Genomic DNA, 14,044 nt, shown 5'->3' with positions numbered 1-14,044 from the left:
TTGTCTTTTTTTTTATTAACTTCAGTGTCTTGTCGAAGAAACTTGCCCCATCATGGGTTTTCCAAATGATAATCTCTTCTTCCAGGTCACCACAGAGTTCCTCTTGTTTCCCTTATTTCAGGAGAAACACTCCAGCCAACCAGTTCCTCTTGTAAGGACCTCAAGGATTTTCAACAGGCTGAACTCATAACTCACAACCCTTCTTCAAAATGGGGTTTTCTACAAGCCGGCCAGCTTGCTATGTTGCAAAGCTATTGCAGAACTCTCTCTCTCTCTCACACACACACACACCCCTTGTAAAAACCTCCTCCTAAGGCTTCAAACCCAATCCTTGAAAGATCTTTATCAGCACTTTTTTCATTTGCACCTGCTTTTGAAATTCCTTCCAAAGCAGTTCCATTGTCTTTGCAAAAAAATCACTGGTGTTTGGATGTTTAGCTTCAGCAAAGCTTTTACATTTTAAATGAGATGTGAAGTGTAAGTATCTGTTTGTGAAGTGACCTACACTGAACCACCACAATCTATCTCTTTTAAAGACATATTTAGATCTAATATGAAACATAATATAACCCTTAACAGTAGTCTTTCTCTGTCATCGGAAATATGAAGTTTTTTTTACCTTGCTGAATTATCAAAACATATAATGTCCTCTGCTATAATATTTTGGTTACTACTTTAAAATTTAGATTCTCAAACATTGCTTGGAGGACGTCAGTTGTGTTCAGTAACAGAATTGGTGTGGTTGCCCTTTCAGATGTGGTAGGTAGCAGCTTTTTGTAGTTGCTGAACAGATCAAGTGAAGCAGCATTGATTTCTCCTCCTACCTTTCATTTGCTCCTATGGGGGGAGCTGCCAGAACTGCTGAAACGGCAGTTCTTTCGCTGGTGTGGACCCAGGGGAGCAGAGAGTTGGAGGCACAACGCTACTCCCAAGTGTCCAATCAATCGCCCGGTCATAATATTGGTGTATCTGAAGGGACTCAGTGACTCTCTTTTGTTTCTCTTTCTCTGACTGGAAGGGGTGCTGGGCGACTCTTTGCCTGCCTTATGTCAGGCTGAAGCCAATTTCGTGTAATATTACGTTCTCTTCTATTACATGACAATAAAGGAATCTTAAATCTTGATCAAGATGACAAAGGCACGAGTCTTGGCTACTGAGGTATAAGTATCCATTAAAATCAGTTGGGCCAGTTGAGATTGCAAGGTTCCTCTGAACCATCTTCATTAGAGCCCTCATTGAACGGTTTACTCAAGGATGTGATGGTTTACGGAGAGGGAAATTCTAATAAAAACACAAAGGAAAGATAAAGCAAATTTGGAGTAGTGTGTCCAGTTTTGGGTCACCTAACTACTGGAAAGAAAGCAATAAGGTTGGAAGAGTCCAGAGATTTACAAGGATGTTGCCAGGACGTGAGGAACTGAGTTACAGGGAAAGTTTAAAAAAAAGTTAGGACTTTATTCCCGGAGCGTAGAAGAATGAGAGGAATATAAAATTATGCAGCTTTTTCCGATGAGGTTAGGTGAGACAAAAACTAGAGGACATGGGTTAAGAGTGAAAGATGAGATATTTAGGGGCAACATGAGGGGGGGCAACCTTTACCCAGAGAGTGGTGAGAGTGTGGAACAAGCTGCCAGTTGAAGTGGTGAACTCAGGTTTGATTTTTACATTTAAGAAAAATTTGGATGGGTGCATGGATGGGGGGGGGGGGGAATGAAGGGCTATGGACTGGCTGCAGGTCAGTGAGTCTAGCCAAATAATAGTTCAACATAGAATAGATGGACTGAAGGGCCTGTTTCTGTACTGTGGTGTCTGTGGTTCAAAATGCATCAACTTATCTCAAATATTTAAGGTATTTCAGTCATGTACTGAAGTTGTTTTAATTTTCCTTTTCTCAATTAAGACCTACAGGGATCTCAAAGATCGCCAACAGCTGATTCAGTACAGAAGCAAAGTGGATGAAAATTCAAAAGAACAGAGAAAGATAGACTATATCCTGAACAATTCTGTGAGTGAAACATAGATTTTAAACCTCAAATGGTATACATCTGAAATTTTAGGGGCTGATAAGACTGTTAACTGATATGCCTTCAACCGACAGCCCTTTTAGAGAATTTTAGAAACTACATCTTAAAATACTTTACAGTACTTTTTCTTTAGGGGCGGTATGGTTAGCGTTGCAGTTAACACAATGCTGTTACAGCGCCATCGACCCGGGTTCAAATGTCTGTAAGGAATTTGTATGTTCTCCCCGTGTCTGCTTGGGTTTTCCCGGGGGCTCCAGTTTCCTCCCACCCCACAAAATGTGTAATTGGGTGGCATGGACTCATGGGCTGAATGGCTTGTTACCGTGCTGAATGTCTAAAAAGAAATTACTGGGAGCTATCTAATGGGGAAACAAATAAAGTGGAAAATGAACTTACTGACGGTAGATGTGAAAATTGTGTCTTACAGCAAATTCGATGGAAAAATTGATGGGTGAAGATTCAAAACAGGAACGTCCCTGTGTTCAGGAAGTAGATGGATGGAGAAGCTGCCAGTGAGGATGAGAAGCAAAATCTTCATCCACTTCTTGAGAACTGCTGGACCTCTTCTCCCTTGTGTTTAAAATTAATAATAATGGGAGACTAGAAGTGCCCTACCTATGTATGCTTCATTCGTATCAAGAGGTTCAAATGCAAGGGATAGGATGCTCAGTAATAGTGGGATGGGATGTAAAAGATGCTGAAACACAGTCAGATTTAAGGGGGAAGTGCAGGTCACCCACCAAAAATGTCAAATATCGAGCACCTGCCATGGTGTTCTTTGGAAACTCAGCTGTTTGATTTGAGCTAGTAGCTGGCTGACTTCACAGATTTAACCTGGAAAGATGAACAAAAAGTACTGTTGGAGAAGAGCTTATTTATTGCCCATGTGCGAAGGCCCTTCAGTTCTCCTGTTCTGGTTGCCCCAATAACCTATATAGTCTCATTCTTGTCTGTTATTCCAGCACAACGAGAGGTCAAATATGTACACACGCCAGGAAAATGCCATTCATTAATAGTATATCTTTAATAAAGTGCTAAGCAGTGCTAGCTTTCTTTTCAGTTTATTTATTTAATCACATGGTGGTTCCAACTGGGCTAGGCATAAATGCTGACCAATTCTGGATCTTAGGAATAAATAAGAATATACAACAGGAGCATCAGGCAACATTTTTTCTTTTCATTCCATTTTCCAGGACCAGTTCATTAACTGTTGTGGGGTTTCCAACTGGGCAAAGGGTTTGAATTTATAAACATGAATTGCAGCCAAACAGACTGAAACTGTCCCAGAGCTCTGTTTCTAAGCAGATTGACTATTCAATATACAGAAACTGACATCTGGATACCACACAATAATGATCCCACCTCCACTGGTGATGGATCACAGTGAGGGTCCCACATCTACTGGTGACAGACCACAGTGAAGGTACCACATCCACTGGGGACAGACAGACCACAGTGAGGGTCCCACATCCATTAGTGACAGACCACAGTGAGGGTTCCACCTCCACTAGTGACAGACCACAGTGAGGGTCTCACATCCATTGGTGACCAATCACAGTGAGGGTCCCACCTTCATGAGATCATTCCCGCTTGCACCAGTGGCCAACCATACAGTGATGTCGTTCCACTGCACTCCCCGTATTCCATAGTTTACCAGCAGTAGAACAGTTGTAGTGGAGGGGTGGTGATCAGTGGGGCAGTCTCCCAAGGAGATACCTCACAGCAAAGTGAGAGTAGTTTATCCATGGGGCTTTTACTGGTTAATAAAGATGATTGTTAACCTCAAGATCAACCAGATGTGGACAATAAGTGCTGATCTTGTCTGAAAAATCTCTAATTCAGAGGAATTTGAATAAAATGTGCATGAGCTGAGTTAATAGAAGAATCAAAGCTATAGATATGCAGTGAATTTGCTTGCATTCAATGGCTAGCTCAAAGCTTTCACTCACAGAATTGTTCAGGATACAGTCTATCTTTCTCTGTTCTTTTAACCAATACCTCTCTATTACATCATGGCAATGGCACTTACACTTTCATTTTCAGTCTTTTAATGGCAATGCCAACCACTCTTTAAACTCTCCATAATTGAGGGATGCTTTCATGAACCCCTCTACCCATATATGAAAGTGTCCTAACCAGCTACATCACATTGCGATATGGTTATCCACTCAACATTGACATGATCATCCTGGATTGTTATCGGAAGAGGGTGTGCAAGATTATTGAGAACCCCTTCCACCCTGCACAGAGCATCTTTCAGCTGCTCCCTTTGGAAAAAGAAATACAGGAGTATGGAAACCAGCACCACCAGGCTGAGGAACAGCTTCTTCCCACAGGCAGTGAGAACGCTGAACGACCAAAGGAACTGCTCACACTGACCATCCAAGGCTCATATTCATGAAACAATATTTCTTGATTTATTTGCATCGATTAAATATTTGTCCTGCATTGTATTGTTTGACTGTATCTGTGCTATGTCCGGCTGTGCATCTACGTGTTTTGCACCGAGGACCGGAGAACACTTTCGTGGGGTTGTACCTGTGACAATAAACTTGATGCATCCAGTGCTCTTGAAAACTTTCCTCTTTATCCAAATAATTGACCAGCTGCTCCATAATAAATTTACTCAGTCAATATTTTAGGTATCTGGGTCATGGTTTATTGTTTTAAAAGCTCTGCATGTCGGAAATAAAGTAAAAATCCCCAAATGCAGCCCATTGATCCCCTTTCAGTGGGATCAATAAAATTTGGTGTTTTCTCCAAAATAAAAGTGGATTTTTGGTGAAATCAAGGCAGTGAAAGTCGCCTAGTTAATTTTCGACCATTGTGGGTATGATTCTGGCCAACTCACTGCATTGTGTAGAGCACACGTCAAACTCAGGCCCGCGGGCCAAATTTGGCCCGAGATATAATTATATTTGGCGAGATCATATCAAATATGTATTAGAGCTGGCCCGCTGGCTGCCGCGCCAGTATAGCGCATGCACAGCTAATACTACAAATCCCAGAATGCTTTTCAAACGCATTGACGTCAGCCCGCTAATCGCCCCCACCTCCTCTCTTTACTTTCATTACCATCTGCGACCTGTCGCCGAACTCACATGTAATAAACCCCTTACGAAAAATGGCCAAACGAAAGACAGAAAACAGGACCTTTCAAGACAGGTGGGAGGCAAACTCTGACCCCAGAGTTTGATGAACTTACATCTAAGAAGAGATGCCATGTATCTGGTTTAGACCCAGGTGCATCAGAGTAAATCACAGTGTAGCAAGCTAAGCTTGGATTAATATTTTCTTTGGTTAACTTTGGACTGTTCATAGTTGAGAGATTGGATTTTCATTAAAGCAAGTTGTTATTTTTTTGACTTGTGAAAAAAAATGCATTTAAAAGGACCTCAAAGGCTATAGAGAAATATTATTTATTGAATATTTTATTTCTCATTTGTTAATGCTTCTGGAAAGAGTTGATCCAAAACTATTATTAAACATTTATTTTAATAAGAAAAAGTTTAACATTACATATGTTGAAAGAAGAGAAAACATGCAGATGTTGTTGAAAATTTTCAATAAATATTTAGTTTGGCCCTCGACTTAGTCCAAGTTTTTAATTTTGGCCCTTTGTGAGTTTGGGTTTGACTCCCCAGCTGGATTGAGGAGTCCTTGCCTTCCATACATTGACTACAATTCCCACAACACCCCGCGGAGAAAGCGAAGCGGGCTAACGAAGTGCCCAAATTTTCCCGTCGGTAGAAATATCATTATCATTGTGCAGAGAAGGAAATACACAGCGAGATATGTTCAATTACCTATTGAACAGCCCCGTAGTTGGTTCGAATCTTTGATGGGATTCATTATTTCCGGTCTGGAACCAGTCCCCGAAGGACCGGCCCTTAGCAACGCGTCCCGGGGCCCCGTATCCAAGGGCCCGGCGGTGATGGCGGGCGAAGGGACGATGGAGCCGCAGGAGAAAATCCGGAGCAAGAGGATCTTTCTCAACCATTTGGATTCGTTCGTGGGGCGATACGTGGGGAAAGTCAGTGAGATCTGCACCGGTAGCTGAGTGTGTCTGGGTGTGCAAGTCCCCACGTGTGTGTGTGAAATGTAGGTGCAGGGCACTGTGTGTGGAAGTGCAAGTTCACACGTGTGTGTGTGAAATGAAGGTGCAGTGCATATGTGTGTGGAAGTGCAAGTTCACACGTGTGTGTGTGAAATGAAGGTGCAGGGCATCTGTGTGTGGAAGTGCAAGTTCACACGTGTGTGTGTGAAATGAAGGTGCAGTGCATCTGTGTGTGGAAGTGCAAGTTCACACGTGTGTGTGTGAAATGAAGGTGCAGGGCATCTGTGTGTGGTAGTGCAAGTTCACACGTGTGTGTGTGAAATGTAGGTGCAGGGCATCTGTGTGTGGTAGTGCAAGTTCACACGTGTGTGTGTGAAATGAAGGTGCAGTGCATCTGTGTGTGGAAGTGCAAGTTCACACGTGTGTGTGTGAAATGAAGGTGCAGTGCATCTGTGTGTGGAAGTGCAAGTTCACACGTGTGTGTGTGAAATGTAGGTGCAGGGCATCTGTGTGTGGTAGTGCAAGTTCACACGTGTGTGTGTGAAATGAAGGTGCAGGGCATCTGTGTGTGGAAGTGCAAGTCCACACGTGTGTGTGTGAAATGAAGGTGCAGGGCATGTATGTGGAAGTGCAAGTCCACACGTGTGTGTGTGAAATGAAGGTGCAGGGCATCTGTGTGTGGAAGTGCAAGTCCACACGTGTGTGTGTGAAATGAAGGTGCAGGGCATCTGTGTGTGGAAGTGCAAGTCCACACGTGTGTGTGTGAAATGAAGGTGCAGGGCATCTGTGTGTGGAAGTGCAAGTCCACACGTGTGTGTGTGAAATGAAGGTGCAGGGCATCTGTGTGTGGAAGTGCAAGTCCACACGTGTGTGTGTGAAATGAAGGTGCAGGGCATCTGTGTGTGGAAGTGCAAGTCCACACGTGTGTGTGTGAAATGTAGGTGCAGTGCACCTGTGTGTGGAAGTGCAAGTCCACACGTGTGTGTGTGAAATGTAGGTGCAGGGCATCTGTGTTTGGAAGTGCAAGTCCACACGTGTGTGTGTGAAATGAAGGTGCAGGGCATCTGTGTGTGGAAGTGCAAGTTCACACGTGTGTGTGTGAAATGAAGGTGCAGGGCATCTGTGTGTGGAAGTGCAAGTTCACACGTGTGTGTGTGAAATGAAGGTGCAGTGCATCTGTGTGTGGAAGTGCAAGTCCACACGTGTGTGTGTGAAATGAAGGTGCAGGGCATCTGTGTGTGGAAGTGCAAGTTCACACGTGTGTGTGTGAAATGAAGGTGCAGGGCATCTGTGTGTGGAAGTGCAAGTCCACACGTGTGTGTGTGAAATGTAGGTGCAGGGCATCTGTGTGTGGAAGTGCAAGTCCACACGTGTGTGTGTGAAATGTAGGTGCAGTGCATCTGTGTGTGGAAGTGCAAGTTCACACGTGTGTGTGTGAAATGAAGGTGCAGGGCATCTGTGTGTGGAAGTGCAAGTCCACACGTGTGTGTGTGAAATGTAGGTGCAGGGCATCTGTGTGTGGAAGTGCAAGTCCACACGTGTGTGTGGGAAATGAAGGTGCAGTGCATCTGTGTGTGGAAGTGCAAGTTCACACGTGTGTGTGTGAAATGAAGGTGCAGTGCATCTGTGTGTGGAAGTGCAAGTCCACACGTGTGTGTGTGAAATGTAGGTGCAGTGCATCTGTGTGTGGAAGTGCAAGTCCACACGTGTGTGTGTGAAATGAAGGTGCAGTGCATCTGTGTGTGGAAGTGCAAGTCCACACGTGTGTGTGTGAAATGAAGGTGCAGTGCATCTGTGTGTGGAAGTGCAAGTCCACACGTGTGTGTGTGAAATGAAGGTGCAGGGCATCTGTGTGTGGAAGTGCAAGTCCACACGTGTGTGTGTGAAATGAAGGTGTAGGGCATCTGTGTGTGGAAGTGCAAGTCCACACGTGTGTGTGTGAAATGAAGGTGCAGGGCATCTGTGTGTGGAAGTGCAAGTCCACACGTGTGTGTGTGAAATGAAGGTGCAGGGCATCTGTGTGTGGAAGTGCAAGTCCACACGTGTGTGTGTGAAATGAAGGTGCAGGGCATCTGTGTGTGGAAGTGCAAGTTCACACGTGTGTGTGTGAAATGAAGGTGCAGTGCATCTGTGTGTGGAAGAGCAAGTCCACACGTGTGTGTGTGAAATGAAGGTGCAGTGCATCTGTGTGTGGAAGTGCAAGTTCACACGTGTGTGTGTGAAATGAAGGTGCAGTGCATCTGTGTGTGGAAGTGCAAGTCCACACGTGTGTGTGTGAAATGTAGGTGCAGGGCATCTGTGTGTGGAAGTGCAAGTCCACACGTGTGTGTGGGAAATGAAGGTGCAGTGCATCTGTGTGTGGAAGTGCAAGTTCACACGTGTGTGTGTGAAATGAAGGTGCAGTGCATCTGTGTGTGGAAGTGCAAGTCCACACGTGTGTGTGTGAAATGTAGGTGCAGTGCATCTGTGTGTGGAAGTGCAAGTCCACACGTGTGTGTGTGAAATGAAGGTGCAGTGCATCTGTGTGTGGAAGTGCAAGTCCACACGTGTGTGTGTGAAATGAAGGTGCAGTGCATCTGTGTGTGGAAGTGTAAGTTCACACGTGTGTGTGTGAAATGTAGGTGCAGGGCATCTGTGTGTGGAAGTGCAAGTCCACACGTGTGTGTGTGAAATGAAGGTGCAGTGCATCTGTGTGTGGAAGTGCAAGTTCACACGTGTGTGTGTGAAATGAAGGTGCAGTGCATCTGTGTGTGGAAGTGCAAGTCCACACGTGTGTGTGTGAAATGTAGGTGCAGTGCATCTGTGTGTGGAAGTGCAAGTCCACACGTGTGTGTGTGAAATGAAGGTGCAGTGCATCTGTGTGTGGAAGTGCAAGTTCACACGTGTGTGTGTGAAATGTAGGTGCAGGGCATCTGTGTGTGGAAGTGCAAGTTCACACGTGTGTGTGTGAAATGAAGGTGCAGGGCATCTGTGTGTGGAAGTGCAAGTCCACACGTGTGTGTGTGAAATGAAGGTGCAGGGCATCTGTGTGTGGAAGTGCAAGTCCACACGTGTGTGTGTGAAATGAAGGTGCAGGGCATCTGTGTGTGGAAGTGCAAGTCCACACGTGTGTGTGTGAAATGAAGGTGCAGGGCATCTGTGTGTGGAAGAGCAAGTCCACACGTGTGTGTGTGAAATGAAGGTGCAGGGCATCTGTGTGTGGAAGTGCAGGTCCACACGTGTGTGTGTGAAATGAAGGTGCAGGGCATCTGTGTGTGGAAGTGCAAGTTCACACGTGTGTGTGTGAAATGAAGGTGCAGTGCATCTGTGTGTGGAAGTGCAAGTCCACACGTGTGTGTGTGAAATGAAGGTGCAGTGCATCTGTGTGTGGAAGTGCAAGTTCACACGTGTGTGTGTGAAATGAAGGTGCAGTGCATCTGTGTGTGGAAGTGCAAGTCCACACGTGTGTGTGTGAAATGTAGGTGCAGGGCATCTGTGTGTGGAAGTGCAAGTCCACACGTGTGTGTGGGAAATGAAGGTGCAGTGCATCTGTGTGTGGAAGTGCAAGTTCACACGTGTGTGTGTGAAATGAAGGTGCAGTGCATCTGTGTGTGGAAGTGCAAGTCCACACGTGTGTGTGTGAAATGTAGGTGCAGTGCATCTGTGTGTGGAAGTGCAAGTCCACACGTGTGTGTGTGAAATGAAGGTGCAGTGCATCTGTGTGTGGAAGTGCAAGTCCACACGTGTGTGTGTGAAATGAAGGTGCAGTGCATCTGTGTGTGGAAGTGTAAGTTCACACGTGTGTGTGTGAAATGTAGGTGCAGGGCATCTGTGTGTGGAAGTGCAAGTCCACACGTGTGTGTGTGAAATGAAGGTGCAGGGCATCTATGTGTGGAAGTGCAAGTTCACACGTGTGTGTGTGAAATGAAGGTGCAGGGCATCTGTGTGTGGAAGTGCAAGTCCACACGTGTGTGTGTGAAATGAAGGTGCAGGGCATCTGTGTGTGGAAGTGCAAGTCCACACGTGTGTGTGTGAAATGAAGGTGCAGGGCATCTGTGTGTGGAAGTGCAAGTCCACACGTGTGTGTGTGAAATGAAGGTTCAGGGCATCTGTGTGTGGAAGTGCAAGTCCACACGTGTGTGTGTGAAATGAAGGTGCAGGGCATCTGTGTGTGGAAGTGCAAGTCCACACGTGTGTGTGTGAAATGAAGGTGCAGTGCATCTGTGTGTGGAAGTGCAAGTTCACACGTGTGTGTGTGAAATGAAGTTGCAGTGCATCTGTGTGTGGAAGTGCAAGTCCACACGTGTGTGTGTGAAATGTAGGTGCAGGGCATCTGTGTGTGGAAGTGCAAGTCCACACGTGTGTGTGTGAAATGAAGGTGCAGGGCATCTGTGTGTGGAAGTGCAAGTCCACACGTGTGTGTGTGAAATGAAGGTGCAGGGCATCTGTGTGTGGAAGTGCAAGTCCACACGTGTGTGTGTGAAATGAAGGTGCAGGGCATCTGTGTGTAGAAGTGCAAGTCCACACGTGTGTGTGTGAAATGAAGGTGCAGGGCATCTGTGTGTGGAAGTGCAAGTCCACACGTGTGTGTGTGAAATGAAGGTGCAGGGCATCTGTGTGTGGAAGTGCAAGTCCACACGTGTGTGTGTGAAATGAAGGTGCAGGGCATCTGTGTGTGGAAGTGCAAGTTCACACGTGTGTGTGTGAAATGAAGGTGCAGTGCATCTGTGTGTGGAAGTGCAAGTCCACACGTGTGTGTGTGAAATGAAGGTGCAGTGCATCTGTGTGTGGAAGTGCAAGTCCACACGTGTGTGTGTGAAATGAAGGTGCAGTGCATCTGTGTGTGGAAGTGCAAGTCCACACGTGTGTGTGTGAAATGAAGGTGCAGTGCATCTGTGTGTGGAAGTGTAAGTTCACACGTGTGTGTGTGAAATGTAGGTGCAGGGCATCTGTGTGTGGAAGTGCAAGTCCACACGTGTGTGTGTGAAATGAAGGTGCAGTGCATCTGTGTGTGGAAGTGCAAGTTCACACGTGTGTGTGTGAAATGAAGGTGCAGTGCATCTGTGTGTGGAAGTGCAAGTCCACACATGTGTGTGTGAAATGTAGGTGCAGTGCATCTGTGTGTGGAAGTGCAAGTCCACATGTGTGTGTGTGAAATGAAGGTGCAGTGCATCTGTGTGTGGAAGTGCAAGTTCACACGTGTGTGTGTGAAATGTAGGTGCAGGGCATCTGTGCGTGGAAGTGCAAGTTCACACGTGTGTGTGTGAAATGAAGGTGCAGGGCATCTGTGTGTGGAAGTGCAAGTCCACACGTGTGTGTGTGAAATGAAGGTGCAGGGCATCTGTGTGTGGAAGTGCAAGTCCACACGTGTGTGTGTGAAATGAAGGTGCAGGGCATCTGTGTGTGGAAGTGCAAGTCCACACGTGTGTGTGTGAAATGAAGGTGCAGGGCATCTGTGTGTGGAAGTGCAAGTCCACACGTGTGTGTGTGAAATGAAGGTGCAGAGCATCTGTGTGTGGAAGTGCAAGTCCACACGTGTGTGTGTGAAATGAAGGTGCAGGGCATCTGTGTGTGGAAGTGCAAGTCCACACGTGTGTGTGTGAAATGAAGGTGCAGGGCATCTGTGTGTGGAAGTGCAAGTCCACACGTGTGTGTGTGAAATGAAGGTGCAGGGCATCTGTGTGTGGAAGTGCAAGTTCACACGTGTGTGTGTGAAATGAAGGTGCAGGGCATCTGTGTGTGGAAGTGCAAGTCCACACGTGTGTGTGTGAAATGTAGGTGCAGGGCATCTGTGTGTGGAAGTGCAAGTCCACACGTGTGTGTGTGAAATGAAGGTGCAGGGCATCTGTGTGTGGAAGTGCAAGTCCACACGTGTGTGTGTGAAATGAAGGTGCAGGGCATCTGTGTGTGGAAGTGCAAGTCCACACGTGTGTGTGTGAAATGAAGGTGCAGGGCATCTGTGTGTAGAAGTGCAAGTCCACACGTGTGTGTGTGAAATGAAGGTGCGGGGCATCTGTGTGTGGAAGTGCAAGTCCACACGTGTGTGTGTGAAATGAAGGTGCAGGGCATCTGTGTGTGGAAGTGCAAGTCCACACGTGTGTGTGTGAAATGAAGGTGCAGGGCATCTGTGTGTGGAAGTGCAAGTTCACACGTGTGTGTGTGAAATGAAGGTGCAGTGCATCTGTGTGTGGAAGTGCAAGTCCACACGTGTGTGTGTGAAATGAAGGTGCAGTGCATCTGTGTGTGGAAGTGCAAGTTCACACGTGTGTGTGTGAAATGAAGGTGCAGTGCATCTGTGTGTGGAAGTGCAAGTCCACACGTGTGTGTGTGAAATGTAGGTGCAGGGCATCTGTGTGTGGAAGTGCAAGTCCACACGTGTGTGTGGGAAATGAAGGTGCAGTGCATCTGTGTGTGGAAGTGCAAGTTCACACGTGTGTGTGTGAAATGAAGGTGCAGTGCATCTGTGTGTGGAAGTGCAAGTCCACACGTGTGTGTGTGAAATGTAGGTGCAGTGCATCTGTGTGTGGAAGTGCAAGTCCACATGTGTGTGTGTGAAATGAAGGTGCAGTGCATCTGTGTGTGGAAGTGCAAGTCCACACGTGTGTGTGTGAAATGAAGGTGCAGTGCATCTGTGTGTGGAAGTGTAAGTTCACACGTGTGTGTGTGAAATGTAGGTGCAGGGCATCTGTGTGTGGAAGTGCAAGTCCACACGTGTGTGTGTGAAATGAAGGTGCAGTGCATCTGTGTGTGGAAGTGCAAGTTCACACGTGTGTGTGTGAAATGAAGGTGCAGTGCATCTGTGTGTGGAAGTGCAAGTCCACACGTGTGTGTGTGAAATGTAGGTGCAGTGCATCTGTGTGTGGAAGTGCAAGTCCACACGTGTGTGTGTGAAATGAAGGTGCAGTGCATCTGTGTGTGGAAGTGCAAGTTCACACGTGTGTGTGTGAAATGTAGGTGCAGGGCATCTGTGTGTGGTAGTGCAAGTTCACACGTGTGTGTGTGAAATGAAGGTGCAGGGCATCTGTGTGTGGAAGTGCAAGTCCACACGTGTGTGTGTGAAATGAAGGTGCAGGGCATCTGTGTGTGGAAGTGCAAGTCCACACGTGTGTGTGTGAAATGAAGGTGCAGGGCATCTGTGTGTGGAAGTGCAAGTCCACACGTGTGTGTGTGAAATGAAGGTGCAGGGCATCTGTGTGTGGAAGTGCAAGTCCACACGTGTGTGTGTGAAATGAAGGTGCAGGGCATCTGTGTGTGGAAGTGCAAGTCCACACGTGTGTGTGTGAAATGAAGGTGCAGGGCATCTGTGTGTGGAAGTGCAAGTCCACACGTGTGTGTGTGAAATGAAGGTGCAGGGCATCTGTGTGTGGAAGTGCAAGTCCACACGTGTGTGTGTGAAATGAAGGTGCAGGGCATCTGTGTGTGGAAGTGCAAGTCCACACGTGTGTGTGTGAAATGAAGGTGCAGGGCATCTGTGTGGAAGTGCAAGTCCACACGTGTGTGTGTGAAATGAAGGTGCAGGGCATCTGTGTGTGGAAGTGCAAGTCCACACGTGTGTGTGTGAAATGAAGGTGCAGGGCATCTGTGTGTGGAAGTGCAAGTTCACACGTGTGTGTGTGAAATGAAGGTGCAGTGCATCTGTGTGTGGAAGTGCAAGTCCACACGTGTGTGTGTGAAATGAAGGTGCAGTGCATCTGTGTGTGGAAGTGCAAGTTCACACGTGTGTGTGTGAAATGAAGGTGCAGTGCATCTGTGTGTGGAAGTGCAAGTCCACACGTGTGTGTGTGAAATGTAGGTGCAGGGCATCTGTGTGTGGAAGTGCAAGTCCACACGTGTGTGTGTGAAATGAAGGTGCAGGGCATCTGTGTGTGGAAGTGCAAGTTCACACGTGTGTGTGTGAAATGAAGGTGCAGTGCATCTGTGTGTGGAAGTGCAAGTCCACACGTGTGTGTGTGAAATGTAGGTGCAGTGCATCTGTGTGTGGAAG

At 46.7% G+C, this 14,044-nt stretch overlaps 2 protein-coding genes across 6 annotated transcripts in view; both read left to right on the top strand.

Annotated features, from left to right (window-relative positions):
- Positions 1 to 4,589, top strand: part of vipas39 (VPS33B interacting protein, apical-basolateral polarity regulator, spe-39 homolog) — a 109,362-nt gene extending 104,773 nt beyond the window's left edge. For all 3 annotated transcript variants that reach the window (XM_069916050.1, XM_069916048.1, XM_069916049.1), the window contains 2 exons: positions 1,901 to 2,005; positions 2,452 to 4,589. In XM_069916050.1, coding sequence (XP_069772151.1) covers positions 1,901 to 2,005; positions 2,452 to 2,472 — 126 coding nt within the window. In that variant the 3' untranslated portion in view covers positions 2,473 to 4,589. The remainder of the gene's footprint in view (positions 1 to 1,900; positions 2,006 to 2,451) is intronic.
- Positions 4,590 to 5,804: 1,215 nt separating this feature from the next.
- ak7b (adenylate kinase 7b) overlaps positions 5,805 to 14,044 on the top strand; it is a 97,817-nt gene continuing 89,577 nt past the window's right edge. Inside the window, exon 1 of one of the 3 annotated variants that reach the window (XM_069916047.1) lies at positions 5,805 to 6,057. In XM_069916047.1, the coding sequence (XP_069772148.1) occupies positions 5,866 to 6,057 (192 nt within the window). In that variant the 5' untranslated portion in view covers positions 5,805 to 5,865. The remainder of the gene's footprint in view (positions 6,058 to 14,044) is intronic. The other 2 variants (XM_069916043.1, XM_069916046.1) reach the window with 2 other exon arrangements.

Source organism: Narcine bancroftii, chromosome 2 (genome assembly GCF_036971445.1).
Source record: "Narcine bancroftii isolate sNarBan1 chromosome 2, sNarBan1.hap1, whole genome shotgun sequence".
NCBI lineage: Eukaryota > Metazoa > Chordata > Chondrichthyes > Torpediniformes > Narcinidae > Narcine > Narcine bancroftii.
Note: the sequence above shows the minus strand (reverse complement) of the source record. Positions and strands in the feature narration are given on the sequence as shown.